This window comes from Labeo rohita, chromosome 23, assembly GCF_022985175.1.
Source record: "Labeo rohita strain BAU-BD-2019 chromosome 23, IGBB_LRoh.1.0, whole genome shotgun sequence".
In the NCBI taxonomy this organism is placed as follows: domain Eukaryota; kingdom Metazoa; phylum Chordata; class Actinopteri; order Cypriniformes; family Cyprinidae; genus Labeo; species Labeo rohita.
The window spans coordinates 30,753,150-30,781,053 of NC_066891.1; the positions used below are offsets into that span (position 1 = coordinate 30,753,150).

At 36.9% G+C, this 27,904-nt stretch overlaps 1 protein-coding gene across 1 annotated transcript in view; it reads right to left on the reverse strand.

The window, feature by feature from the left end:
• The window catches only part of opn7b (opsin 7, group member b), a 61,986-nt gene that overhangs the window by 23,680 nt on the left and 10,402 nt on the right, over positions 1-27,904 (reverse strand). The window contains exons 2-3 of the mRNA XM_051095730.1: positions 6,068-6,155; positions 3,637-3,799 (exon numbers count right to left, since the gene is read on the reverse strand). Coding sequence (XP_050951687.1) covers positions 3,637-3,799; positions 6,068-6,155 — 251 coding nt within the window. The remainder of the gene's footprint in view (positions 1-3,636; positions 3,800-6,067; positions 6,156-27,904) is intronic.

Consider the following 27,904-nt stretch of genomic DNA (forward strand, 5'->3'; position numbering starts at 1 on the left):
TAATAACATTCACAGTGTATTCTTGATGTTAGATGGCATTTGTTGAAACTACAATTACGATACTAGTGTAGACGATTTATATTACTCAGTCCTATTTGGTGGTACCGTTTTCATACAGTTCCATGCATATTTTTTGTGAGCACCCTCACAATTTTCAGAAGCACCCTCAGTGATTTGGTTCTGGAACCGGGCCTGAGCTGACATCTCAGTTCATCGCGATCTCATAAAGCTCTTATAACACAATGAATATATGCACAATGCATCTTCCACAATGTCTACACTTCGTGTGTTGTAATGAGAGGATTCGCGAGAACGCAACATTCAGCACTGTGCAAAAACCTATAAGCGGTGAGTGGATTCCAACTTAAACACCTCTGATTGACCAACGCGTTCCAGGAATCAGCAGGTGGCTACATTGCTCAAACTGCAAACACGTGTTTTAAATCGAAACTGCCTATTCTTGCATCTGTTAATCATTTTTATCTTATCCCGCATCCCGCTCGCACCGGCACTCGTCCATTAAGTTTTGTCCCGCACCGCACTCTATTGCGGTACTCCCGCGGCAGTGTAGGTCTCTACTTCATCTCTTGGCTGCATGAAACAAACATCATGCTAATGTAAAGGTAAAGACGATCAGAGTAATAGTAAGGAACGTGCGCGTGCCTAATGTATGACGCGCTTGTTTATCAGAGTCGTACATTAGGCACGCATAAGTCCGCTATTGATTCACAAGCTATTCGCGCTTACGGGGCTCTGTCTCTGATCCCTAGTATTTTTGTGTGAATTTTCTAAACATTTGCATAGTTGTCAAAATGAATGTCCTGTGATTGTTTTATAATGGATGCTCATCCATAGAGAAGGATCTTGTGAGGCTCAGTGGTGTTTATGCACATATGAGCATCAGCATCAACAGATTTACAATGTATTTGCTGTATTTTTCATTTGTATGCTTTATTTTATAATGGATACAAACAATAGATATGTCAGTCCAGTTCAAATGGACAGGTTTAGTGAGTGGTCTTTTGGCATCTCCCTGTTGTCCTGTTTGGCAAGTTCACTTAAGAAAAAGTACTCTGAAGTTGTAAAGAATGTCTGAATTAAAGAATTCAGGAGCTTTAAATCCGTATAAGTTAGAATTGAGCAGAGGGTTTTCTTTTAAGTTAAAAAGTATAGCTTTAATTTAAAGTTTGTTTGAATTTTGAGGGTTTTTTAATAACATGCAGTAGAAGAATAAAAATAAAAATAAAAATAATGTTTTGGTTAATAAAAAGGTTTTAAAATAAACACCTTTAGAGGAAATGTCAGGCATAGGGGGCCTTGCAAAGTTGAACGGAGAAGGTGTAAAAAAAAGTTGAGAACCCCTGTTTCTACTACATATAAGTAACTTTGCAACTACATGTCAGCTAATTCTCATTAGTTTGCAACTACATGTCTACTAACTCTCAGAGCAGACTGTTAGGTTAGGTATGCAATGTTTAGAAGAGTGTTAGAAGATATTAAGCAGAAAGTCTACTAATACTCTAATGGCTAGCTGACATGCAGTTGCAAAGTTACTTACTATTAGTAGAATGTCTAAAGTGGACTATCAAATAAAGTGTTACCAAAATTCATGTTGCAGTTCCATTTAATGTCTACATAACTTCCCATTTAATCGAGTTTGCCTCCTCATTTCATAAGCTCATCACTTGACACTGGTCCATTTCTCACTGCCTACTACACATTTTCTACTGCAAAGCTGGATTTTGGAAAAATATTGGGGCCCAAACAGCAGCGCACAGCACTAACAATGACAAAACCATGGGACTGATTCATAGGGAATGTGTAAAATAATAAAATGCAGATCTTGAATTCAGTGTAAGTCGCTTTGGATAAAAGTATCAAATTCATACATGTAATTGTAACTGTATGAACAGTTAGGGTGTGTAGACATAAGCAAAGGTAAAAACCTGGAATAGCAGCTCAGATTAAGGATGCATGTTTCTTTAGCAAGTCTATACACATTCGTTTAAATACTTTAATAGTTTTAGTGGATATGTCATGATGTCAGTGGCTTGAATAATACATGAAGAGTTCAGATGCAAAAGCCTCTAAATCCATCTGATGTTTTTCTTTAAAATGAGCATTTCTTTCTGGCTACTTTGTATAGGTTTCTATGTAAGTACTGGCACTTCTGATTGGGCTGCATGAGGCTGGAATTTAGCAAGTTTGAAGTAAAAGTATTTGATGGTGAAGAATTACAAATTTAAGAAACTGTTTAAAATATGCTGATCCTATGTTCTGACATAGCATCACGTGAAAATCTAAGGTGCAGTACATTGTACTTAGTATTTAAGGTAAATATGATGACATCAGACAAATGATTCTCTCAAGCAAAGTTTGTAGCAAGAGGTTCCTGCCAGTTCCTGTTCTCTTATTGTAAGTCAAATGAGCCAGATAACTGAGATGTTCACCTTTTGTTTGTAATGGCTCTTGGTACCTCTGCCCAGTCTTTGAGTAGTTATGATGATTGGATTAGGACTGGTGTAAATGGTGCAGGCTGCTATACCTGAATACTTCATTTGCATGCTTTGTTTGGGGTTGTCACCCAGGTGCTTTGTCTCCAGATCTAAGCACTGCCCCCTAAATGTATATAAACTACAATGTATCACTGCCTTAGAAGATGACTTTTTGAAGACTGCAGTGCAGAGCAGCGAGTATCTGAATAAAGAGAAACTTCTGCTTCAAGATATCCAAAAACGTCTCCTGGTCTCTAAGAAAAAAAATCACAACAATGGATGTATACTATGTGTCAGGAGCATTCACTCAATATCATTATCTCAGTTTTGACCAAGATGGCTTTTAGCTGGTTTTGCATCTGAACTCTTCACATGTTGATTCTGAGACTCCATAGACAGAGTCTGCCAGAATGCCACATTAGACCTGGAAACATTACTATTGAACAGTTAGTGGTAATTACGCTATAACTGCATTCATGTTTCCACCCTGAAATGTAGGAGTGCACTGAATAAAGTCTGACTAAGTTGAAAAAATGAGTTAGCATGAATAATGTACAGGATTGCCAAACTCTGAATACTGATTCCATGCTATTTGATGTAACCCAATAATTCCAAACAAAAACAGCAAATTCTGCTTTATCTTTATTCTTCATTATTAATTAGGTCCATGAAGGGAACGAGGTCTAGTCAAGAGCCCCGTTGATTGTGAACAGCAATCTAAACCATATTTGAGCTCATGCAATGGATGTTAAGTTTCATTTGTCATGATGCTGTTAGTGTCATTTATATTATTATGAAGTGGTTTGTTTCAAAAGATCGTGTAGTAACCACACAATCAGTGATAACAGCTTACTACACAAATAAAAAAGAGAAGAAAAAAGGAATAGTATCATCAAAAGGGCCAGTCATCAGAGAGATCAGGCTCTGAGGACCCTGAGGCTGCGCTCATGCGTTTCCAGCTGTTAAATTTAATTTAATTTGCTTTTATTATGCTGACGCCTTTAAGCCGAGCAAGAGCGAGAGCGAGATGACCCTCTTTAATGAGTCTCAAGAGAACACAACAACATCTAAGGGATAAAGATATGTACATATAAAGAGAGATGAGAAGACTTTTCCTCTGTAAGAAATCTGTGAGTTTCACCTGTGAGCGAAAGCGGAGGGAATAGCGAAGGGAAAGAGGAAGATGGTCATGCCCAGGTCACTGATGGAGAGGTTGATGATAAAAAACTCGGCTGGCTTTAGAGTCAACTTCTTACGGTAGGCTACAAACAACAGAGTTGTGTTTCCCATCAGAGACAACACACCTACAGTGAAAGAAAGAAATATGCAATCGATCAGTTAAAAGAATGCTATAGCGCTATAACGGGTGCTCAGTCCTGTTCCTGGAGATCTACCTTCCGGCAAAGTAGCTTCAACCCAGATCAGTCACATCTGAACCAGCTCCTTCTGATCTTCAAGAGCACTTGATCATTACAGACAGATGTGTTTGATCAGGGCTCGAACTGAACTCTACATCTCCAGGAACAGGATTGGGCACTGCTGTGCTATACAAATAAATGTGGATTGACTTGAAAAGATAGGGCTATTAAAGTAGTATGCAGACAGAATCTGTTATTTTATTTAAATTTTTTTGTATGGTTCAACAGAGAATGCTATACTTTTAGTAGCTGAAAGCGTTATCAATATCAGTTTAATAGATGCACAGTATGGAAATTATTGTCATTCCAGTTTGTCCAATCTGTGAAGATTTCCGCAAGTGCAGATTCTGTTGGTTCAAATGAATGTTATACAAAATAAACCACAATCATAGTAATTTTTAGATTTTTCTTTTCTTTTTTTTTTTTTTGTGTGTGTGTAATTTTCACTGAAAACAAAGTTAAAATGTGTTTATTTTGTTTGTTTGAAGTGCATCTAATCGAATATCTTCACTAACTGCACGAATTATTATTATTATTTTTATTTTGTTGTGTTTTAGTACAAAACTATTAAAATATGATGCATATTTTAAAAATATATCACAATAAACACTAAGCTCTTTAAAAGTTTTTTTTTTTTCATTTATAGTAAGTAAAGTAAATGAAACATAAAAAAAAAAAAAAAAAATACTAAATAAAACAATCTCCCCCCCCCCACCCCCAGTTAATTAATTTATTTTTGTTTAATTTTTAACTGAAAATTCTACTTTCCTAGCATAGCTAATTTGGAATGTATGTTGTAATATACATATTATGTATATATATATATATATATATATATATATATATATATATATATATGAATTATTAGAAAATAATGTACACTTGAGGTATAACTCCACTTCGTGTTGTGGCCACATCACTACCTCGGGCATGCATTATTTTCTAATATTTCAATGGCCCGTCATCAGTTATTCCTTACATATGGTTTTTTTATAATGAATAACCTTTTTATATTTCTTTGTGTGAAGGTTTTTGTATTTGGACAAAAAAATATGTGACCCTGGACCACAAAACCAGTCTTAAGTATATTTGTGCCAATAGCCAACAATACATTGTATAAGTCAAAACTATACATTTTCTTTTAAGCCAAAAATCATTACGATATTACATAAAAATCATGTTCCATGAAGCTATTTTGTAAATTAATTTTTAATTAGTAATATGCATTGCTAAGAACTTTTTCTCAGATTCCAGATTTTCAAATAGTTGTAAATAATGTCCTATCCTAACAAACCATACATCAATGTGATCAGTGTGAGCTTATTTATTCAGTTTTTAGATGATGTACAAATCTGAGTTTAAAAAATTTGACCCTTATGACTGGTTTTGTGGACCAGGGTGACATATGTTTGATTAATGTTAAACCAAAATGTAAGGCTTGCAGCGAACCATAAATATAATCATAAAAATGTATTTAAATATAAATCATAAATATAATCATAATATTTTTTTTTCTTGGTTCACTATGACATTAAAGGAGAAGTCCACTTCCAGAACAAAAATTTACAGATGATTTACTCACTCCCTTGTCATCCAAGATGTTCATGTCTTTCTTTCTTTAGTCATAAAGAAATTCATTTTTTTTTAGGAAACCATTTCGGGATTTTTCTCCATATAATGGACTGATATGGTGCCCCAAAATTTGAACTTCCAAAATGTAGTTTAAATGCGGCTTCAAACGATCCCAAATGTAGTTGTAAACGATCCCAGCTGAGGAAGAAAACTAGCAAAACGATCAGTTATATTCATAAAAATAATACAAATTTATATACTTTTTAATGTCAAATGTTCGTCTCATCTTACTCTGCATGAACTCTTTTTATCTGGTTCATGATAGTTAGGGTATGTTGAAAAACTCGTGATCGTTTGAAGCTGCATTTAAACTACATTTTGGAAGTTCAAACTCGGGGCACCATATCAGTCCATTATATGGAGAAAAATCCTGAAATGTTTTCCTCAAAAAAACAATTTCTTTACGACTGAAGAAAGAAAGACATGAACATCTTGGATGACAAGAGGGTGAGTACATAATCTGTAAATCTTTGTTCTGGAAGTGGACTTCTCCTTATTTAGACTGCTTTGACAGATACTTACCAAAGATGGTGTAGGCGGTTCCCAAGAGCAAGTCATTCTCTTTCGATATTTTGGACCGAAACATGTCAGTTTCAGATGAGTTTTCCATCTGCAAAGAAGAAGACATTGAGCAAATGTAAGACCAAAATTGTCGTTGGATTCTGCCTTTTTTCCCAGAATTGATCAATGCATTTCCATTAGCACCTGCTCCAGTTTAAAAGATGAGAAGGTCTCTGGAAACGAGAGTCTCGTTATGCCTTACCATAAATCAATTTTGCTCTGAAGTGCACACAGTCCACATGGCAAAGAGATGTAGCATGTGTGCATTGATGCATACAGCACACACACAAACACACAGCACTAGAGCATGACAGTGTGTGTAAAGACTCTGAATGAGACCACTGGATGGGTGAATATAGTAAATTATACAACAATCCTAGAATGTTAATCTGGAGTAGTTTAAGCAGAGCACAGATAATATTCAGAGGCAACACATGCGTGGTAATATGTCAACACTTCCATTGCTTTCTCATTACTAACACATTTTGCCTTCCTCCCCTTTCATCTTTAGCCTGCGGGCACCTGACCCAGAGGAATGTATCGCACACAACAAATGATCCAGCGCTCCACATCCTCTCTCCCAGCCTACGGCAAGATATTTTATCATACAAAATATCGTTTTTTGATATCAAGAATAAAACATGTATATTCACCCCACAGCCAAAAGATCACATCCCCCCAGTCTGTGCAGGAATTGCCAGTTGCAAGACAACAATTCTTCCTTTGATTTATGGATTTGCCAGTTTTGCTGTCAGCCAGATGTGACTGTCTGGTTTGTTTGATTGATGCTCTTGAGCGTTGAAAGCTTTCACATGGTGGACAGCGGAGCATCCCGCCAACATCCAGTTAGCAGTCTCACAAGCAGATATGCATACGAATTAAATCACTGAACATCAGCCAGCAGATGCTTAACATCTCATGTTCAAAGATATAGTTAATCCTTCACAGCCTAAGATTAAAAAGGCTATGCTTGTTGTCAATTAAATGTCTTCCTGCTTTCAATATGACAAGTATCTGTGCAAGTTTTGCTCCTGGGTGAGTTTCTATAATAAGACTGTGTTTCATCAAATTGCATTTGATTAACTACCTGAACGTTGGGCAAATAGAAGAAGAAGAAGAAGAAGAAAGAGCAAACAGACTCAGTGTTAAGAGTTTGAAGAAATCTCAACAATGTCTCAAAATGGGCAAATAAAAAATGTCACTAGTCATTCAGATGTAGACTGATATTGATTCTGAGGATTTAAGTTTATTAAATACATGTCAGTTAGAAAGAATTTTTGGTACACTTTAGTATAGGGAACAATTCTTACTATTGACCAGATGCTTATTTGAATGTCTATTCATTACATACATACATAATTTAATAGTACTTAAAAAAACACATACTTTGCATGATCCCTAATCCTACCCAATACCTGAACTTAACGACTACTAATAAGCAGCAAGTTAGGAGTTTATTGAGGCAAAAGTTATGGTTTGTTAATAGTGAGAACTGGACCTTAAAAATAAAGTGTGACTGATTCTTTTTAAACAGAAGAAAGAAAGTCATTCAGGTTTGGAAATGATATGAGGAGTAAATGATAACAGACATTTCATTTTTGGGGTAAACAGTCCATCTAATATCTCAAAAGTTGGTTGGTAATATAGGGTAATGGGTTGTAGAGTAATGCATTTCTAAACAAAAACAAAATAATGCTTTTTTTTGTAGTGGTCTGACACTATAAATAAACCTCATCAATACTTTAGTCTGTTAAAATATGAATTAGTTGTTAGTAAGGATTTTCAAATGAAATGTATGCTATGCCTGAAGCAGTCCGTGAGTGAAATCCCTAATTTATCATGATTATCATGACTGATATTATTACAGTATTAACATTTCATGGCATCTCTGATTATAGAACCATTTCTCTATGTTTGCTTAGTGTTGGCTGTGTTCCTGATGTAATGACTAATTCATAAAATAAAATATATGCATCATAAACATCCAGTTTTACAGTTTGTATCTCCCATTACCATTTAATAAGATGCCAAATTTACCAGGCATGTTGCTGTGCTTACTGTCTGATTGTGAGTATTGTGCTAATATTTTTGACCGGTGTGGTGGCAGGGACTCCCTATGCAATATTTTCTCAGAGATATGGTACACTGTCCCTCCCACCACCTGCTCTTGAATGTCAGTCAAGCATAGATGACTGATATAATAGAAAATACATTTATCTTGACAAAGAAAGGTGCATTTCCCTGCATGAGAGACACAACCAATCTGTAAACAAATAAAAAAGAAAGATGAAAAAAACAAACAAAAAAAAAAAACACTGAAAACTGAAATTGTTGATAGTGATCTCAGTCATTGGTTGTTTCTCAGTTCCAAGAATGCAGAGAACAGACTCGTGTTTTTGTGGTGATCGGTCTTACCATCTTACGGTCGGTCTTGTGGTCTTGAACAAAATCTAAAGGACACAAGGACACAAAATGCATCTTTGTGAGAATTGAGATGTGTTGTGATATTGTTGGCCAACTGTGCTTTGTTAAGTTATTTCTTTTGGTAACACTTTATAATAGGAAACACATATTCACCATTAGCTAAGAGTTTTCCCTGAACAAACTCCTTATTTGCTGTTTATTAATAGTTAGTAAATTATTAAGTTAAGTTAAGTTCAATTGTTAAGTTCAGGAATGGGGTCGGATTAAGGGATTTAAAATATGAACATGCAGAATGGTGTATTAATACGTGCTTTATACATACTAATAAACAGCTAATATGTTAGTAACAGGCATGCTAATAAGCAGATAGCTGATACAAGAACTGGTACAAGAACTCAAGATTGCTTGCAAACCTATACTGAGAAACAGCAATACATATGACATTTCATATTCATTGTCACACACCGGTAAGATTGGCTTTGGCTGCCTGCAAATTGGCGTACTTCCCTACTATATAGTAAGCAAAAACAATATCGGACAAAAGAGGTATGTCTGAATTCACAGTATTTAGGAAAGAGTAGGAAAAAAGTGTCCAGATGACCTACTACTTCCAGCGTGATTCTGAAGTGTACATTCGATGGGTACATTCATGAAAGACAGTGACATGATGCAACTGACACTGGTAGATCATGTGACAATAACAATGTGGTGCATGTACTATGTCCAGATTACATTCATAATACAAACATTCACACTATACAGAACATACTTTTTTAGCAGTTACAAAGCAATTACTTTTCCAAAATAAGTATCAAGAAAGCATTCGATTTTGGATGTATATATATGCATCCAAAATCAAATTGAAATCGAATGCACACACACATACATATATATATATATATATATATGAATTCAAAATTTATTAACACTTTAGTACAGGGACCAATTCTGTGACCAGTGTATATTACATTAGCTGCACTGAACATCCTGCAAGAACACAAATGGACAAAACTGATTAGTTCCAGAAGTAGAGCAAGACATTGCTTTTGGATAATAGATTAGGGAGACAATCCTTTTTTTTCCATTGGAATAATAATGTGGAATAATACAGACTCAGGAACAGTTTCTTTCCCTCAGCTGTTAGCCTACTGAACTCTAAATTTTGTGCGTGGTTATATCCCCACTGCACACTTATTATGTTTATTATTATGCCATATATATATATATATATATATATATGTATGAATTCATGAATTTACTTTTTAATGTTAAGTCTTAGAATGAACTGCTTTTGTTGCAAATGCCTTTGGATAAAAGCATCTGCTAAATGAGTGAATGTAAATGAGTGAAATGCACCCATGTGTTTTGACATTCTTTCCTCTGATTAGGTTGGTTGTGAATTACATGAAATTACATTAGTGGGTAAGCATTTTTCCCCAACTTGCAGCCTAGCACACAGTTTATGCTAAAGAGCTTTCAAAGGCTTTGTTCCCATATTTCCAAAATCCCTTTTTAAAATTCTCCACAACTTTTTCTTGCATAGGAGCAACTAACAGCTCAGAAAAATTAGACGCTAACTTCAAAAGACATAAACGCACTCATTCTCAGGCTTAGCACAAGTATGCAACACATTATATGTGTTACTGCCAGCATATAAACATACACCAAGACTATACAAAGAAAATCTAATTTCGGTAACACAATAAGATTCTATTTGTTAACATTAGTTAACATGAACTGACAACAAAAATACCTCTGAAACATTTATTAATCTTTGATAATGTTATCAAACCTTTACCAAAGTCAAAAGTTGTATTTGTTAGTATTATTTAATGCACCAGTCAACATTAACTAACAACGAACAGTTTTATTTTTTATTAACTAACATCAACAAATATTAATAAATACTTGTTTTGTTTTGCTCACTGTAATATAAGTTGATTCTCCATTAACTAATTTTCACTTAGTGGGACCTTATTGTGAGGTATTATGCAAAAACTAAACACTTTAATTTAGGGACCAATTCTATTAAGCAGATGCTCAATCCATATTGGCTGTTCTTATTAAGTACATATTAATGTCTTATTCAGCATGGCCATATTTTTGATTCCTTAATCCTTAAACCCCATTCCTAAACTACTTTACAACTACTTTATTAACTATTAATAAGAAGCAAATTAGGAGATTATTGAGTTTAAAGTCGCAGTCGATAGCTAGTTATAGTGAGATTTGGTACCCAAACTAAAATGTGACCCAAACATGGATTGTACAAATATTGATCTTTCGTAACTCAGGAGACTTAATTGTTTACAATTTTTATTGATAACAATTAATTGTTTATGTAAGTATCAATGCTGTCTCATATGTATGAACTATATGAGTTACAAAGTCAAATGAGGTTTTTTACAGAGTAAGAGAAAATGAAGCAAGAGAGGACCAGAGGGAAAAAAATGTAAGGTTAGATGGAGATAGATAAAAGCTGCTGTAAACAATAAATAAAGAAAGGAAATTCAGGAGATTTAATTAAAGTCAATAAAACAAGGTACTTAAGTTACAACAATAAGACTGATTATGCAAACAGGACACAGGCGATTATCTACTGTCCCTGAGGGTGCCTATGGAGAGACTTTTACATCCTCCAAAGGAACGTACAGAATTGAAGATCCCCTATCCTCACAAGCTGCTCTATTTATATTAATAATCTCTTCGTTTATACAGCTTTCCCCCACTGAAGCCTTTCACCAGCTGCTTTGAGAAAACAACTAAAAAAAGAGTCCCCATACTGACGGATTATTTTATGGTCAAAATCTAAATGTAGCCCGTCTCCAAAACAGCCGCTGATAATGCTGTTTATTTCCACACGCGGTCTGTGTTGTTTTAGTATCCTATTCATTTAAGGGATTATGCAAACCAGGTAATAACACTAACACGCCCAAAAATCCCTGCTGAAAGCGAGGTTGTGATGAATGCAGCAGACAACTGCAATGACATTAAATACTGCACTCTACCACTATGATTCAGGCTTTCAATCGGCTCTATAGCTGAAAAGTAAGCCAAACTGCTAAAGTCTATAAAAAACACATTTAGAGGTAAGCAGAAATACAATTATCACTCAGTGTCAGCAAACTCTTGTTGAACCATGGATTAGATTAGGAAATAAGAGAATCCAGATTCGGATCTCTCAGATCATCTGGATGCATGTGATCACATTGCATTTATCACAGAAATGCTAACAGTTAATGTGGCAGTTAATGATGTTTTACTGATTAACCATAGTATGATGCATCATTGGAGAAACTAATCAACTAGTCATGACTGTTTCCCGAATCCGTAGTAACTTGCACTCTTAAAAATAAAGGTGCTTAAAAGGTTCCTCGAGGCAACGGCATAGAAGAACCATTTTTGGTCCCACAAAGAACCATTCAGTCAAAGGTTCTTTAAAGAACCATTTCTTTTTTACCTTTTTATAATCTGAAGAACCTTCTTTTGCCACAAAGACCATTTTGTGAAACATAAAGGTCAGACATTAAAGCTTCTTTAGGTTCTTCTATGGCATCGTGAATTAAGTGCTCAGATGCAAAACCAGCTAAAATCCATCTTGGTCAAAAATGAGTAAATAATGATACTGAGTGAATGCTCCTGAGACATAGTATACAACCATCAAATACTTTTACTCCAAACTCGCTAAATTCCAGCCTCATCCCAATCAGAAGTACCAGTACTTACATAGAAACGTATACAAAGTAGCCAGAAAGAAATGCTAATTTGAAAGAAAAACATCAGATGGATTTAGAGGCTTTTGCGTCTGAGCTCTTCATATATATAAATACATGAGAAAGTCAAAAAGTGTTAGGTTGTGCCCCGCTCTCCCCTATTTAAGCAGCTGATACTAGCTTTAAGCTGTAAAACCACAGAAGGTGCATGTTCATATAATCCTACCAATCAGCAGCAAGGCACTAAATAAATGTCTGCCTTCTCATTTCTCTTCTCATTTCCTCTGAATCTCTTTTCACCCAAATCCAATTTCCTTTTAGAGTTTGGTCAAGGACAGAACAGTGAGCTATATGAGTCAATTACAGCATATCAAACTCTGTTTACCCTTTCCACCTCCCATTTATAGACACTATATGAGCACATGGCCTCATGAAATACTGATACAAATATCTGACAAGTCAATAACCTCTTTAGCTGCACACCGAATTGTCTGGAAATGAAATTAATTAAAAGTGTGGCATGTGTAATTAACCTGCTCCTCTCAATATAGAGACCAATTAATTGGACCACTACTGTTAAATAAGCAATTTTGGTAACGCTTTAGATTACAACCCGCAAAGAACTACGTAAGTAAACTGAATTTACAGTGTATGTTCCTGTAATTATGGTGTACCTATAAAGAACGTACATGTAGGTATAAGGGAACAATATGTTATATTTGGGTAATAAGGGAATAACAAACCAGATATTCAACCTGCAAAGAACTACATAAGTATACTGAATTTACGGTGTACATTTCTGTAATTATAGTGTACCTATAAAAGAACGTACATGTAGGTATAAGGGAACAATATGTTACGTTTTGGTAATTCGGGGGCAACAACCAGATATACAACCTGCAAAGAACTGCGCAAGTAAACTAAAGTTACAGTGAATGTTTCGTATTTATATTGTACCTACGTGTAAGTATAAGGGAACAATAGGTTACGTTTGGGTAATAACGGGGTAGCAAACAGATATTCTACAAATAATTTATAATGGATTAATTTTTAAAACTTAACAGGTACCTGTTCTATTAAATCGTACGTTTGTTGTATCTATACGTAAGCTTTTTACAATTACTGGGAAATTATACTCTTGTTCCATGTAATTACAGGGTAAGTGTGACATCTGCGGGCTGTAAATTAAAGTGGCGATTGTTCCCCTCTTGTTCAATGAAGTTACAGGGTACAATACATATAACAACACGACGTAAAATGTGGTTCTACAAAATGTACATTTATTTACATTTTTACAGACACTAAATGTACAATACTGACATATTTACATCATCTAAACATTTAACGTTTACTTAATATGAAATTATAACATTTCATTCTGTTCTGTGTGATTTCTGTTGCCAGCTCGTTTCCAAGAATAATAGATCTACATAATGTTATCATGACTACACGTTAAACCCTTAAAATAAATAATATTTCTGCAATCGTTTAATCATTCATGTAATATTAACTTCGTTTGCCGTGGTGGAACACAAAGGCGTTTTCTCTAACATGCTGTGACTAACAATAGAACCATAAAATACACCGAACACGCATCATCATTACAAATTAAACAATTTTATTTGTGTGCTGTAACCCAGATCTTCAGAATCCATACGATTTGCGAGGACCAGAACCAAATTCAAGGCTTTGTCCGGCGATCTTCATCTCCATCTCTAGCAGCAACAGCCATAAACCCGTGCTAAAGTGCATTTTGCGACAGGAAAATCGGACGTTCATTGGCTCTCGCCTGCATTCGTCACAGATTACGACATGCCGTGTTTCTGGTGAGATGTGTTGGAATGACGCGCGGGCGCCTTCGAGGAGTGGATCAAGACAATAATCTGGATAATATTTTCAGCGATTAACAATTTAAATTCTGCTCTCATCTACTGCACCTCAGACCTACTGTATTCTGCCAGAGAGGACTGCGGCTGCAAACGCATCGTTATTTGGATTACTTTTTTGTATGGCTGTTGACATTTTTGCAATAAATAAATGATTGTGATTGCACTTTCCTGTTTTTTATATTTTTATTACTGTTCAGTCATAGTTAATGTTAGGTTTAGAGGTAGAAGTGGGATTAGCGACTATAAAAAATATTTTTAGATATATTTTCAGATTGTGTGTTTATGTATTGAAACTACCCTGTAACTTCGTTGAACAAGAGGGGAACAGTCGCCACTTTAATTTACAACCCGCAGATGTCACAATTACCCTGTAACTTCGTTGAACAAGAGGGGAACAGTCGCCACTTTAATTTACAACCCGCAGATGTCACAATTACCCTGTAACTTCGTTGAACAAGAGGGGAACAGTCGCCACTTTAATTTACAACCCGCAGAGGACACAATTACCCTGTAACTACATGGAACAAGAGTATAATTTCCCAGTAATTGTAAAAAGCTTACGTATAGATGCACCAAACGTACGATTTAATAGAACAGGTACCTGTTAAGTTTTTTAAATTAATCCATTATAAATTATTTGTATATCTGTTTGCTACCCCGTTATTATCCAAACGTAACCTATTGTTCCCTTATACTTACACGTAGGTACAATATAAATACGAAACATACACTGTAACTTTAGTTTACTTGCGCAGTTCTTTGCAGGTTGTATATCTGGTTGTTGCCCCCGAATTACCAAAACGTAACATAGCCTATTGTTCTCTTATACCTACACATACTAATAGGTACAATATAATTATAGAAACGTACACCGTAAATTCAGTATACTTATGTAGTTCTTTGCAGGTTGAATATCTGGTTTGTTATCCCCTTATTACCCAAATATAACATATTGTTCCCTTATACCTACATGTACGTTCTTTATAGGTACACTATAATTACAGAAACATACACTGTAAATTCAGTTTACTTACGTAGTTCTTTGCGGGTTGTAATCTAAAGCGTTACCGCAATTTTTTTCTTTAAACCGCAATTAGTGGAGTTTAAGCCAAACAGTACTGTTACTATTGCTTAAAAACCCCTAACTCTTAGTAGAATTATTAAATGTGCAGCAGCAAAAGAGGTGTGTGATTACTTTCCTGAGTGATCAAACTTGATGATAAAACATATTTGAAATTTCTGCAGACCTACACTGACAAGATCTCATAGGAATATGTATATATTTTATGAGTAGGTACAATATGGGTTGTACAAAAATGTATGTTATGTAGGGGAAAGATAAGCATAAAAGGTGCACCATAACCTCTAAACATAACCATCACTGGACCGCAAGCAGATCTGAACGTGTTCATGGCAAATTCATGAGCCACCAGTTCACCACAACATAAAATAGTTATGAACTGCAATGAGATTCTGTTGGAGTTGAGTTGTTGGAGTTAGATGAGAATTAGAGTATTTAGTCATTTAGTCATTTAGTCAAAACTAGTGATTTAGTCAAAATTTAGTCAAAACTGAAATAACAATAACATCATGATTATACATTATTTTGGGCACATCAACAGCAATTTTAACAGCACAGTTGCAGTTCAAGTACTCAAATGAATTTGTGACAGATTTAATTTAATGACTGATTCCCCTGTGTCTGTCACTGTTAGTCTCAGGATTTTAAAGGTCAGTGGATAAATACATGAATCAGCAACTGAATGTGAAGTATGACTCACTGGTCTAAGGCACTATGAAAGGTTTTGGGCTGTAATTTGACCTAATATAGACCTGAAATAATATAACTTTGTTTTATCAAAACATAATTGTATCTTTTTCAAGGGTATTACTCTGCTTTGACCTTTAGACATAAGCCATGACCCTACAGAGCAAAGTGGGAATGGAAGATGGATGGACATAAAATTGCAGCTGTATGTCAGTGGGTGTATATAAATAGCAGAAGCACATTTATTTGTATTTTGCAAGCCTACAACTGTAGACATTTCCTCTGTGTTAAATACGTCCTTGTCAATAAGTGTTTCATAAAATGGTGGGTCACTACAGTAAATAAGTGGTGTGATGCAGTTGTGGTCTTTGCTGCAGTATGTTTCACTCCTTTCACTTGATCAGAAGGGGCGTCTGCAGCTCATGTTAACATTACCAGTCATTGTTGCATCCACAGAAAGGAGCTTCTCACACCTAAGGCTCATAAAATCATCAGTAGGGTGGATACACTGAATAAATCACAATAAAATGTGGTTAAAAAGGTCACTGAGAAAATATAATTTCAGTTTTTCTGCTAATTTACTGGTAATTTTTGAGTGAAAAAGTAGAGAGTACTGCAGTTTATTCATTCATTCATTCCGCATATAGCCAAATCTCTTGGTATGATGTATCTCTGTTTACCTTAAAAGTCAATGGATGATTCAGTGTTGTTAAGTGCTTATAGTGAGTAATTCCATGGTATTTGCTGATTTATTCTTGTGCACCAGCAGCTTGTTTGTCTCTTCGCATTGAATACACTGTACTGGTGTACAGTTGTTTTGAGCCTCTTTTCTTGTTCTTCTCAAATTGAAAATGCCTCCTCTGGTGACAACCTCAATGTAAGTGATAGAAGAAACAATATTTTATAAATTTATGGGATTATTCTTAGCTTAAAATGGTCTAAAATGACCTTAAGTCAATAGAAAGGTTAATGCAGGTGACTTAGAGGGTTTTTCTCTTTGTGCCCAAAATCAATTCTCACTGCTTTACAAGATCAACAAATCCATCATGACTCAATCAAAACCATTTTAACCAGTGGTTAGAGCTTATAGGAGGTATTTAAGTAAGCTACTTGTATATATTCCTGTGCGCTGACAGGTAAACAACTACAATGATATAACCTATAATATTAGTATATTTGTTTAAACACAGAACCCTGATTTTTAGACCCCTGATCTTGCTCATTTGCTCATTCAATTGAGTTCAAGAGATGGTTGCTTGTGGCTTTATTTAGTCACTCATTGACAATGAAAAGGTATTGTGCACAGAAGAAAACACAACATTACCATGCACACCTGACTAACCTCAAAAAAAAAAAAAAAAAAAAAAAAAAAGAAAGAAAAAAATCACATCCTGCTGACAGTGGCATGGAAACTTTTTAAAACCTTTTATGTTTGTAACCATCTACAACATCTTTCATTCACCAAAAATACATTTGTATTTCATTGTATAAATATAAACTTTCAAATAGCTAGCTAATTTTTTTTGTGTTTCACATAAGAAATAGTCATATGTGTGTGTGTTTGAAACAACAACAGGGAGATTAAATTATGACAATACTCATTTTTGGGGTTTTTGGAAAGGGACAAAAGCAAAACCAAACATATTGGTATTTTTTCTAAAAATTCCATCTAGGCGGATGAGGTGCCAAATGTAACCTGATCTTGTGGACTGAATGAATTACCAAAATGATGTGTCCAAAAATCCACATTCTGCATTCCTGTTCTGCAGGAGTAAAAAAATAAATAAAATCATCTTAACACAGATTTGGACCAGCAAGAAGGTGAACAAATTATGACAATTTTCTTTTTTAATGTTTCTTCCAAGCACTTCAGTGCCATTACTTATTATTATAGTTTCATTCAAGATCTGTCAGTGACATTAAAGAGTTTTCAGAGACATTTCAAAGACATTTCTCGCTCTAATACTGAGTCCAATTCACGGTGTTTAATTCTCAGACAGCTGCGTGTAGACCTCATGTCCATCATACTATACTCCTGTCTTCTTTAAAGTGGACAGTTTGCTTTCACACAGTCTCAACACACCAGATTGACACTCACAGATCAATCAAAGATGAATGGCAGTAGAGGAGAGACGTTTGATGTTTGATGAAACTCGACATCCAAGCAGGATCTGAGCATTGTTGCACTCCGGGGCAAATGCCAGTTATCTATTCCTGTCAGCCGCCACCTCAGCAGATGACTGTCGTACAGTGGAGTCAAGCACTGTGTCTCAGCTTGCAGAGCGCTGGTGTTCTGCCAGACCAGTGTTTGTTCTGCTCTTTGTTCTGTGAATCTGCTGCTGTAATGCCATGGGCCAACATCAGAGCACATGAATAAATCACCACATCAGGAAAAAGCTGTTTGAAAACAATTTTACTTCTGTAATATCATGTATTCTAGGGTGAAAACAATAGGCGATGTCAGCCAATCATCTGATGAATTTGGAATCAAAAATCTTTTGCGATTCAAAACGTATTTTTCGATGCAAAAAGAGAATTTATGAAGAATGAAATGTTGCATCATTGTGCATTTGTAGCTTCAAATGTGCAGGCTTCACACAATTTGTGACATTCATCTTTCAGTAAATGCCTGGGTTGAGTTATAAAATTGCTGCTATAACTCCTAGAAAGAGGCATATATATAGGTTTAATCTATATATTCTACCGGAAGCAATAATATTTATTTCCTATGCAAACTATTATTAAACCATGTAAATGAGAGTTCCAGGGAAAACTGCTCAATTATATTTATACAATTAAACATTAACATTTATCCAAAGCGACTTACAGATGAGGACATTTAAATGTATTCATTAAAAATATGTAAATAATTTATATTAAAAACTAATAACTTTATTAACATAAGTGGTCCTAAGTGGTCAGAAGGCCCTATCTAGTATATATCACACATCTAGTGTAGCTCTTGATCTGGATTTGCTGGCTTCTGTACTAACAGGAAGAATCCTCTTGACATTGTGTGTGTTACGAATCTGGTCGTGTCCTGTGGTCCGCTCACCGCCAGATGTCGCTCTCACCCTGTCACTTCTCACAGACTGTTGCTGTGCACCCCGGACTACTACTCCCATCACCCATTGCGCCTATTGCGTCGACTCCTGTGACCTATCAGAGACAGTATAAATACCTCGGTCTTCCTGTCACTCACGGCCGAGTATTGGATTGTGTTTTCGTTGTTTCCCAGTGTTTAGTTCTCTTGCCTGGCCTATCCCGTTTTTCCATGTCTTTGTCTGGAATTATCAATAAAAGTATGCATATGGATCCGCTCGTCTCTCGTCCCGTTCCCCTCGTTACAGAATACTCGGCCCTACAAGGATCCAGCAACTTTTTCCACGGACATCATCCTGGTATGGAGTATACTTATTTGACTGTGGGCTCGTCTTTCACGGTGGGTGTCGCTAATGAGGAACGCGATACCCCAGTGATGCCGGTCGCGCAACCCGCTCGCGGAGTGGCGGGCGCGTCGGAGCGCGCTCATATAATGGCGGCTACTGTGGAGCCGGCTCGCAAAATGGCGGCCGCGCCGGAGCGCGACGCCACGAACACGCCGCCGCCTGGCCTGCTCACGACACGGCGGCCCTGCTGGAGCACGCTCAAGCAGGGGTGGCCGCGTTGGAACGGCTTCTCGAAATGGCGGCGAACGTGGAGCTCATTCGCAAAATGGCGGCGAAAACGGAGTCCCGTCACGTCACAGCTGCTATACCTGAGCCATATGAAGGTGCAGCTGTGTTTCCTGAGTTAAGTCAAGTTTCTAAGTCAAGTCAAGTTAAAACTGTGTTTCCTGTGTCAAATCAAGCCAAAACTGTTGTTCCTGTGTCAAGTCAAATTACAGCCATCTTTCTTGAGCCACTGCACAAGATGGCTGCCGCCATGCCCGAGTCTGCACGCAAGATGGCTGCCGCCACGCCCGAGTCTGCACGCAAGATGGCTGCCGCCACGCCCGAGTCTGCACGCAAGATGGCTGCCGCCACGCCCGAGTCTGCACGCAAGATGGCTGCCGCCACGCCCGAGTCTGCACGCAAGATGGCGGCCGCCACGCCCGAGTCTGCACGCAAGATGGCTGCCGCAACGCCCGAGCCTGTCGCAAAGATGGCCGCCATGCCAGAGCCTGTCGCAAAGATGGCCGCCACGCCAGAGCCTGTCGCAAAGATGACCGCTATCGCCCCGTCAGCCCAGCCAGCGCCTGCTAATGCCACGTCAGCCCAGCCAGCGCCTGCTAACACCACTTCAGCCCAGCCAGCGCCTGCCAACGCCACGTCAACCCAGTCAGCGCCTGCCAACACCGCGTCTGATCCCAAGCCAACTCCTAAGCTCACGCCTGTTCCCGAATCAGCTCCAGAGATCACGCCCGTTCTCAAGTCAGCCTCTGAGGTCACGCCTGATCACAAGCCTGCGCCAGGGCTCCCGTCTGATCACAGGGCTGCGCCAGAGCTCTCGTCTGATCACAAGCCTGCGCCAGAGCTCCCGTCTGATCACAAGCCTGCGCCAGGGCTCCCGTCTGATCACAAGCCTGCGCCAGGGCTCCCGTCTGATCACAAGCCTGCTTCAGGGGTCCCGTCTGGTCTCAAGCCTGCTCCAGAGGTCCCGTCTGGTCCCAAGTCTGCTCCAGAGGTCCCGTCAGTTGGAGAAGCCGCGCCAATGCCTCCTGAGGTGTCAGCCGTGGCTGTGGATCCTCCCTTGGAGGTGGCGCCCCCCTACAAACTCTCTGCTTCTCCCCTCATTCTGTCTGCCTCCTCTGTCACTGTTCTCCCCAGGTCCCAGTCTATGACGCAGGTTCCTGCTCTGCCTCCTGTTCCGCCCCGGAAGGCTGCTGCGCCTCCTGTTCCGCCCGGAGGGCCGCTGCGCCTCCTGTTCCGCCTTCCGTTCCGTCCTGGAGGGCTGCTGCGCCTTCACCCTCTATTCTGTCTGCCTCCTCTGTCCCTGCTTTCCCCAGGTCCCAGACCGTGACACGGATTCCTGTTCCGCCCCGGAAGGCTGCTCCACCTCTTGCTCCGCCTCCGGCTCCGCCCTGGTGGGCTCCTCCGGCTCCGCCCTGGAAGGTTCCTGCTCTGCCGGTCCTGTCTCAATCACCGGGTCCTCCGCAGGGACCTGGCCCTCCGGCCCTTGCTCTGTCTAACCCCCGCCCCACCGCTCCCCTGGACTATGGTTTGTTTGGAGCGTCTGGAAGCCGCTCTTTGGGGGGGGGCTATGTTACGAATCTGGTCGTGTCCTGTGGTCCGCTCACCGCCAGATGTCGCTCTCACCCTGTCACTTCTCACAGACTGTTGCTGTGCACCCCGGACTACTACTCCCATCACCCATTGCGCCTATTGCGTCGACTCCTGTGACCTATCAGAGACAGTATAAATACCTCGGTCTTCCTGTCACTCACGGCCGAGTATTGGATTGTGTTTTCGTTGTTTCCCAGTGTTTAGTTCTCTTGCCTGGCCTATCCCGTTTTTCCATGTCTTTGTCTGGAATTATCAATAAAAGTATGCATATGGATCCGCTCGTCTCTCGTCCCGTTCCCCTCGTTACAGTGTGTCTGTGTGTGGATGGGTTTGTGTGTACATGAAAGAGACAGAGGGGGTCAGAAAGAGATTTCCTTGTCAGCTCTGCCAAAAGCAGGTTCTTCAGCTCTTCACTTTGTGTCTGTTTCATGCGCTGCTAAATCTGCCGAGGGGAGATTACTCTGAAACTCCTGCTGACTGCAAGCAAATCATTAGCAAATAAAAACAGTGTTAAACTGTCTTATGAAGGCAGCTAATGAATGTTGGAACTGGACTAATTATTGGACATCATTACAGTAATTAAAACATTAACTTACTTCAACACATATTAATGGCATCATTTGCATCTAGAAGTACAAATTAGGGTTCACAATTAATCCTCTGAAATGATTATTTTTTATTTATTTGTTTATTTATGATTTTTGTTTTTGCAAAGGATAAAAAACTACTGGTCAATTTAGTAATACAAATGTTATCAACTTAGTGAAAATTAATTCTCATGTAACTGAATAATGCACAGAGTAAAGACTGCATTCAAACTCATTACTTGTCCTGCGCTTGAGGGGTAAACCCATATGAAGAGTTTATAGCCTGCTGCTGTGTAGCAAAAGTGTGGGTGTAAGTACTGAGCTGTGATCTGGTGCTAAAGTCAGCAGAAAAAAAATATGAAAATGCACTTCAAACCTATTTTTTTTTTTTTTTTTGCAGTATGGGCTTTTATGAAGCAACTTAAGGGTCATTCCCGGGATTCAGTAATATTATAGTCCCCCAGAGTTTCTAAAGTGAACAATATTAAATTAATTGTTTGAAGCTTTTCACAATACTTTGGTATGCCCATTATAAAGAATAAAATAATTGATGCATGATAATTGATGACTTTTTTTTTAGCATAAAAATTATGTCTTCTTTCTATATCAAACCAAATGTTTTGTCATGTCCCTAAGGCACTTTACTGAGTTTTTAAAATTATTAACAAAATGTGCAAAGTGATTTTTGGCAATAATGTAAGCACTTATTTGTGTTCCTTTATTGTGAAGAATATGTTTTTTTAAAAAGTGCAAGATATTTTTAAAGTTATCTCCCTCAGTTTGAACTCTACCCCGTCACACTAACCATTCTACACCCATAATAAATTAGACTCTGCTCATATGTGACATCACTCACCAGAAATGACATCATTCAGGTCTCTGTAATAGTGTTGCACAAAATGGTTAGTAGTATCATACTTTTATTTATATTTTTGGAGGCAAATTATAGTCAGGGAGGGTACTGTCAAGCTCAACTCCATCACATAAAATGGGAAATGATTATTTTTTAATCCATAAGTATATATATATATATATATATATATATATATATATTTTTTGCTGCCATATATGGTCTAGTGTCCTACACTTCACGAGAAGCAGTGACCATTTTGAGTAAAAAATCTCAACCCCGTCACAAATGTATTACTCATTCTTACAGGGTTGTAAACTTGTGACGGGGTTGAGTTATTTACTTCATTTATTAAATAATTTTCATAAAAAAAAAAAAAAAAAAAAATATATATATATATATATATATATATATATATATACACACATATATATATATTAATGGTTTCAGCAAATATATACTTACTAAAATCATGACAGCTTATGTTTTTATTATAAATAGATTTTTTATGCAATATTTCCACTTAAACTTTGACAAGAATCCTGCATCAGAAATTGCACCCACATTTGCAGCAGAAAGACAGTGTTGGGCATGCAGATATATCAGGGGACAATATGAGAGAGAACTAAAACCAAAAAATAAAATTGAAGGCAATGTAACCCTTCAAATGTGTTACAGACCTCAATCCCGTCACACCTTGTCACATTAATATTTTTGCAAAAACATAGGGAAGACAATTAAGAATGAAACCATTTCTTGCCGATTACCATCTGACATGTTAAGTACTAAAATAAAACCGTGCTTTTAGTTAAACTTCTAAAAAAAAAAAAAAAAAAAAAAAAAAAATAATAATAATAATAATAATAATAATAATAATAATAATAATAATATATATATATATATATATATATATATATATATATATATATATGCAATGACAGGAAAACGAACAGCTCATTAGTCTGACTGAATCCGGATGATTTCAACAGCTATTGAAACTTGTTGGGTTCTGCTCTGTGTAGATTAATTACAATTTTGCATTCAAATGTGATCCCAATCCTCAGGTAAATTAGACTTCATAATGATCAAGTTTGGAGAAATTCTCATTGTGTCTCTTCCAGAATCAAGCTCTGTTTACTACACTCTTAAAAATAAAGGTGCTTTAAAAGGTTCTTCAAAGAACCATCTCTTTTTTACTTTTATAATCTGAAGAACCTTCTTTCGCCACAAAGAACCTTTTATGAAACAGAAAGGTTCTTCAGATGTTAAAGGTTCTTTATGGAACCATTTAGACAAAAAAGCATCTTCTGTGGCATCGTGAAGCACCTTTAATTTTTAAGAGTGTAAGCAAAAGGAATGTATAACACTGTTCATCATCTTGATATGTAACACAACATAATATAACATAACTTAATATTTTATACAAACATATTTATTGCAAATGGTATTATCATAACAATTTGAGTAAAAAAAAATGTTTTTGATGAATGATTTTGCTTCTGTTTCTAGTTTCTAGGAGGCTGCTGGAGTGACATTTAAGGACTGCTTTACTAGACACAGAGAATCAATCTGCTTCCTGCCTTCATGAGTGCAGGATGATAAATTACCCTGCGGGGACCTCTGATCTCTTGTTAACTTCGGGGTTGGAAAAACTGCCTGCTACAACAAGACAGGGAAAGTCTTATAGAAGCATTTTGACAGAAGTAAGTCTCAAGGACTCTGAATACATTTCTGCGATAATAGTTTTAATGAAATGCAAGTGCAAGCTTTTAATCCTAATGAAAACTGATAAAAATAGACCATAGTAAAGTGTGCATGTAAACAGTATACTGACATGTTCATCATGAATTGTTATAAGTTGAAAAATGATTAATTAATATGAAAATACTTGGATTTAGAGTTTTTAATGTTGAGTTTGTACACCATGTCCTTAATTTGACCTGAAATATGACATTTAACTGGCTTGACATATTTGCCTCGAAACCACTTTGCAAAATGAATAAATGAAATTCATTGAGAAGACTGAATGTCACATGACGTCTCAGCCCACAGTTGAGTGATTACGACTAGCATGACTTCTGCAGATGTTACTGATGACAACATTTGTCAACTCAGAGAAACATTTGCTGCTCTCTCATGTCTTGTGTTATCTTCAGTTGTGTTTATAGAAGTAACTTTGTCTCGGACAATTGCTTATTCACAGTAAAACAGACAGTAGAGCTATTGTTAATATGTATAACAAATAGCTCAGATCATGTAGCTGGACCAGTTTATATTGAGTGTCCTTAAATAGTATGTACCCACATCTAAATTAATAATTTGATAAAATGCACTTATTGTGTGCATGAATGTTTTTGCACTTGTAATTCATGTCTTATCATTTCTTGTAATTAATGCACTTCATGAGGATTTCTGAGAGTTTGATGCATTTTGAAAACTCCAGCTTTTCTACAGTTCTGTGATTCTCAGGAGGTTTGATCCATGGTCCATAGCAATATCTGGTAAAATGTTTCCCAACAGCTCTAAAACATTTATTTATTTATTTATTTATTTATTTAAAATATAAAGTATTATAATCATCAAGTTTATCAAAGTGTATTTGGGTAAAGCCATGGTTTGTAATTTGTATTTGATTTGTTATTAATGATATTTCTTCTCATTATGTATCAGTAAAGTTTCATCTCTCTCTTTCTCTAGAAGTCAGATCAAACCAGACCACAAAAGCACATCTTCTTCCTCCCATGATCATTTACATAATCGTCTCACAGATACACGTCTCACACACAGCATGTATCCTGTCTTCAGTCGAGCCATCACACATATTCATATTCAGAACTCAGAATAATCCGTCACTGACATCAGGGGGTTCACTAGTTTTTTGGTTGTTCGGAAGGGCTTTCCAGCTCCTAAGCTGCAGTGAAGTTTAATTAGTGGAGTGAGATATCTACTCTTAATTAAGTTCAGAAGGAAACAGCCATTCAGCTCCAGACCTGAGCTCTGTCTCTAATGAGCCCATCTGTTTAAAAAAATACATACTGATCAAAAATCAAACCGGAATTCCACCGAAACTGAAATCAAGATAAGCTATCAGCTGAGATCAAGTAGAGAAGAAACACTTGGCTGTTAAAAAGAAACTTTCTAAATGGGCTCTGTGACTGCTAAACAAGTTTTGACCTTATCAAGGTTATTGGAGAATAACATAAATAATAATATAAACTTATTTCTAGCAAGAGCAAGAATATGATTCATTAAAAGGGAAAATAAAGCAGAGCGTTCTGAATTAAATAACATACTCTTGGGCTAGAGCTGGTTCGCTAACAACTCATGCATGACTGTTACTCCTCAGAGTCTTTTTATGGCTTTTGCTTCTGTGCATTATGTACAAATAGTGTTAGTACCACTTGAGGCTCATAATGAAGTTTTATCACACCTAAAATAACCTTCTCTATGCCTGTAATCCACTTCTCAAGATGCAGAAGGGATTTCATTGTGTCTGAAAGTGTCTCCATCCCCCAAACATTTCTGTGTGGAAAAATACCTTCGTATATGCTCTACTTATTCCCAATGTATTATGTGACATTCACATCAAAGTAACTGTCCTCTGACAATTTATCTAGTGCAGCTGTTTCTAACCATGTTCCTGGAGGCCCCCCAACACTGCATGTTTTCTATGTCTCCTTAATTAAACACACCTGATTCCGATCATCAGCTCATTAGTAGAGACTCAAAGACCTGAAACGGGTGTGTCAGACAAAGGAGACATGCAAAATGTTCAGTGTTGGGGGGTCTACAGGAATGTGGATGGAAACCACTGATCTAGTGCATCTCTGTGATTTAGTTAGAGTGACACTTTAGATTAGGGAACACATATTCACTAATAACTGAGTTTTACCTCAATAAACCTCATACGTTAATGAGAATTTTAAACAAAATAAACGACTTGTATGATTTATTTTCACACTGCAAAATCTGTTGCTCCATAAATGTTCAATACAAACATATGTATTTTCTGCAATCATGTATTGTGCACAGTGAAAAGCATGTTTTTTCTAAGGGGGTGCCTTAAGCCCTGCTGTACCCTACTAATAAACAGCTAATATGCTAGTGATATGCATTCTAACCAGCAACTAGTTAATAGTGCTTAGGGAACACATATTCACTAATAACTGAGTTTTACCTCAATAAACAGTGTCTGTACTTCTGCAGCGATGTAGGATGATTTTGAAATGATTTTTGAAGTTGAGAGAAAAAATACGATTGGAGTTTATCGACATACCCTAACTGTCTTGAGCCAGAACACACAGAGTTCAGGGAGAGCAAGACAAGACGAGCATTTGAGATGAAAAAGTATTTAAAGTGTATTTTTTAATGAAAATAACCAATCATTTCGCTAGATAAAACCCTTCTTCCTCAGCTGAGATCATTTACAACCTCATTTGGGATCAAGCCAATTTTGAACTGCATTTTGGAAGTTCAAAATTGGGGCACCATATCAATCCATTATATGGAGAAAAATGTTGAAATGTTTTTCTCTAAAAACATAATTTCTTTACGACTGAAGAAAGAAAGACATGAACATCTTGGATGACAAGGGGGTGAGTACATTATCTGTAAATTTTTATTCTGGATGTGGACTTCTCCTTTAAGGGATCTGGAATATGGTCATGCATTAATATGTAGGGTACAACGGGGCTAAAGGCACCTCGGGGTAAAAGGTGTCTTTGATATTATTTTCCTCTAAACCACTAGATGGCAGAAAAACGTGGTGTAGCACTTTCCAAAACATCCGCTTTTCAAGATACACATGCAAATTTGTCTGATCCTTGACACAATCAAGTGCAGCAGTGCAAAATCACTACTGTGTTTACATGATCTACTATTTGATATTTTTTACACGTTGTAGATTTAAGTGGCAAATGAGAATCACTAAAATTTTTCAATATATCTTAAGACAATGATTTTCAGTTTTGTTAAAGATAATTAAAGCAACAGTTTTTAAATAATGAAACAATATGTAAAAGCATATTTGGTATTTGGGGTAAAAAAGTGCCCCTGCCGTTGGGGCTAAAAGGCACAATAATTAACATGATAATTAATAGAAGGCTGACTTTTTTCATTTGTTGACATGACATTTTTAGATTCAGATGGAAATATCATATATTATGTTGGTTGTCCATCATAGAGATAATCACCACATTTAGAATGAAACCATCATATAATATGGGATCTCCTTGAATGGTTTCAGAATCTTTACTTTTTAAAATGATTTTGTTTCTGTACTTTAAAATATATGTTTTATGTTA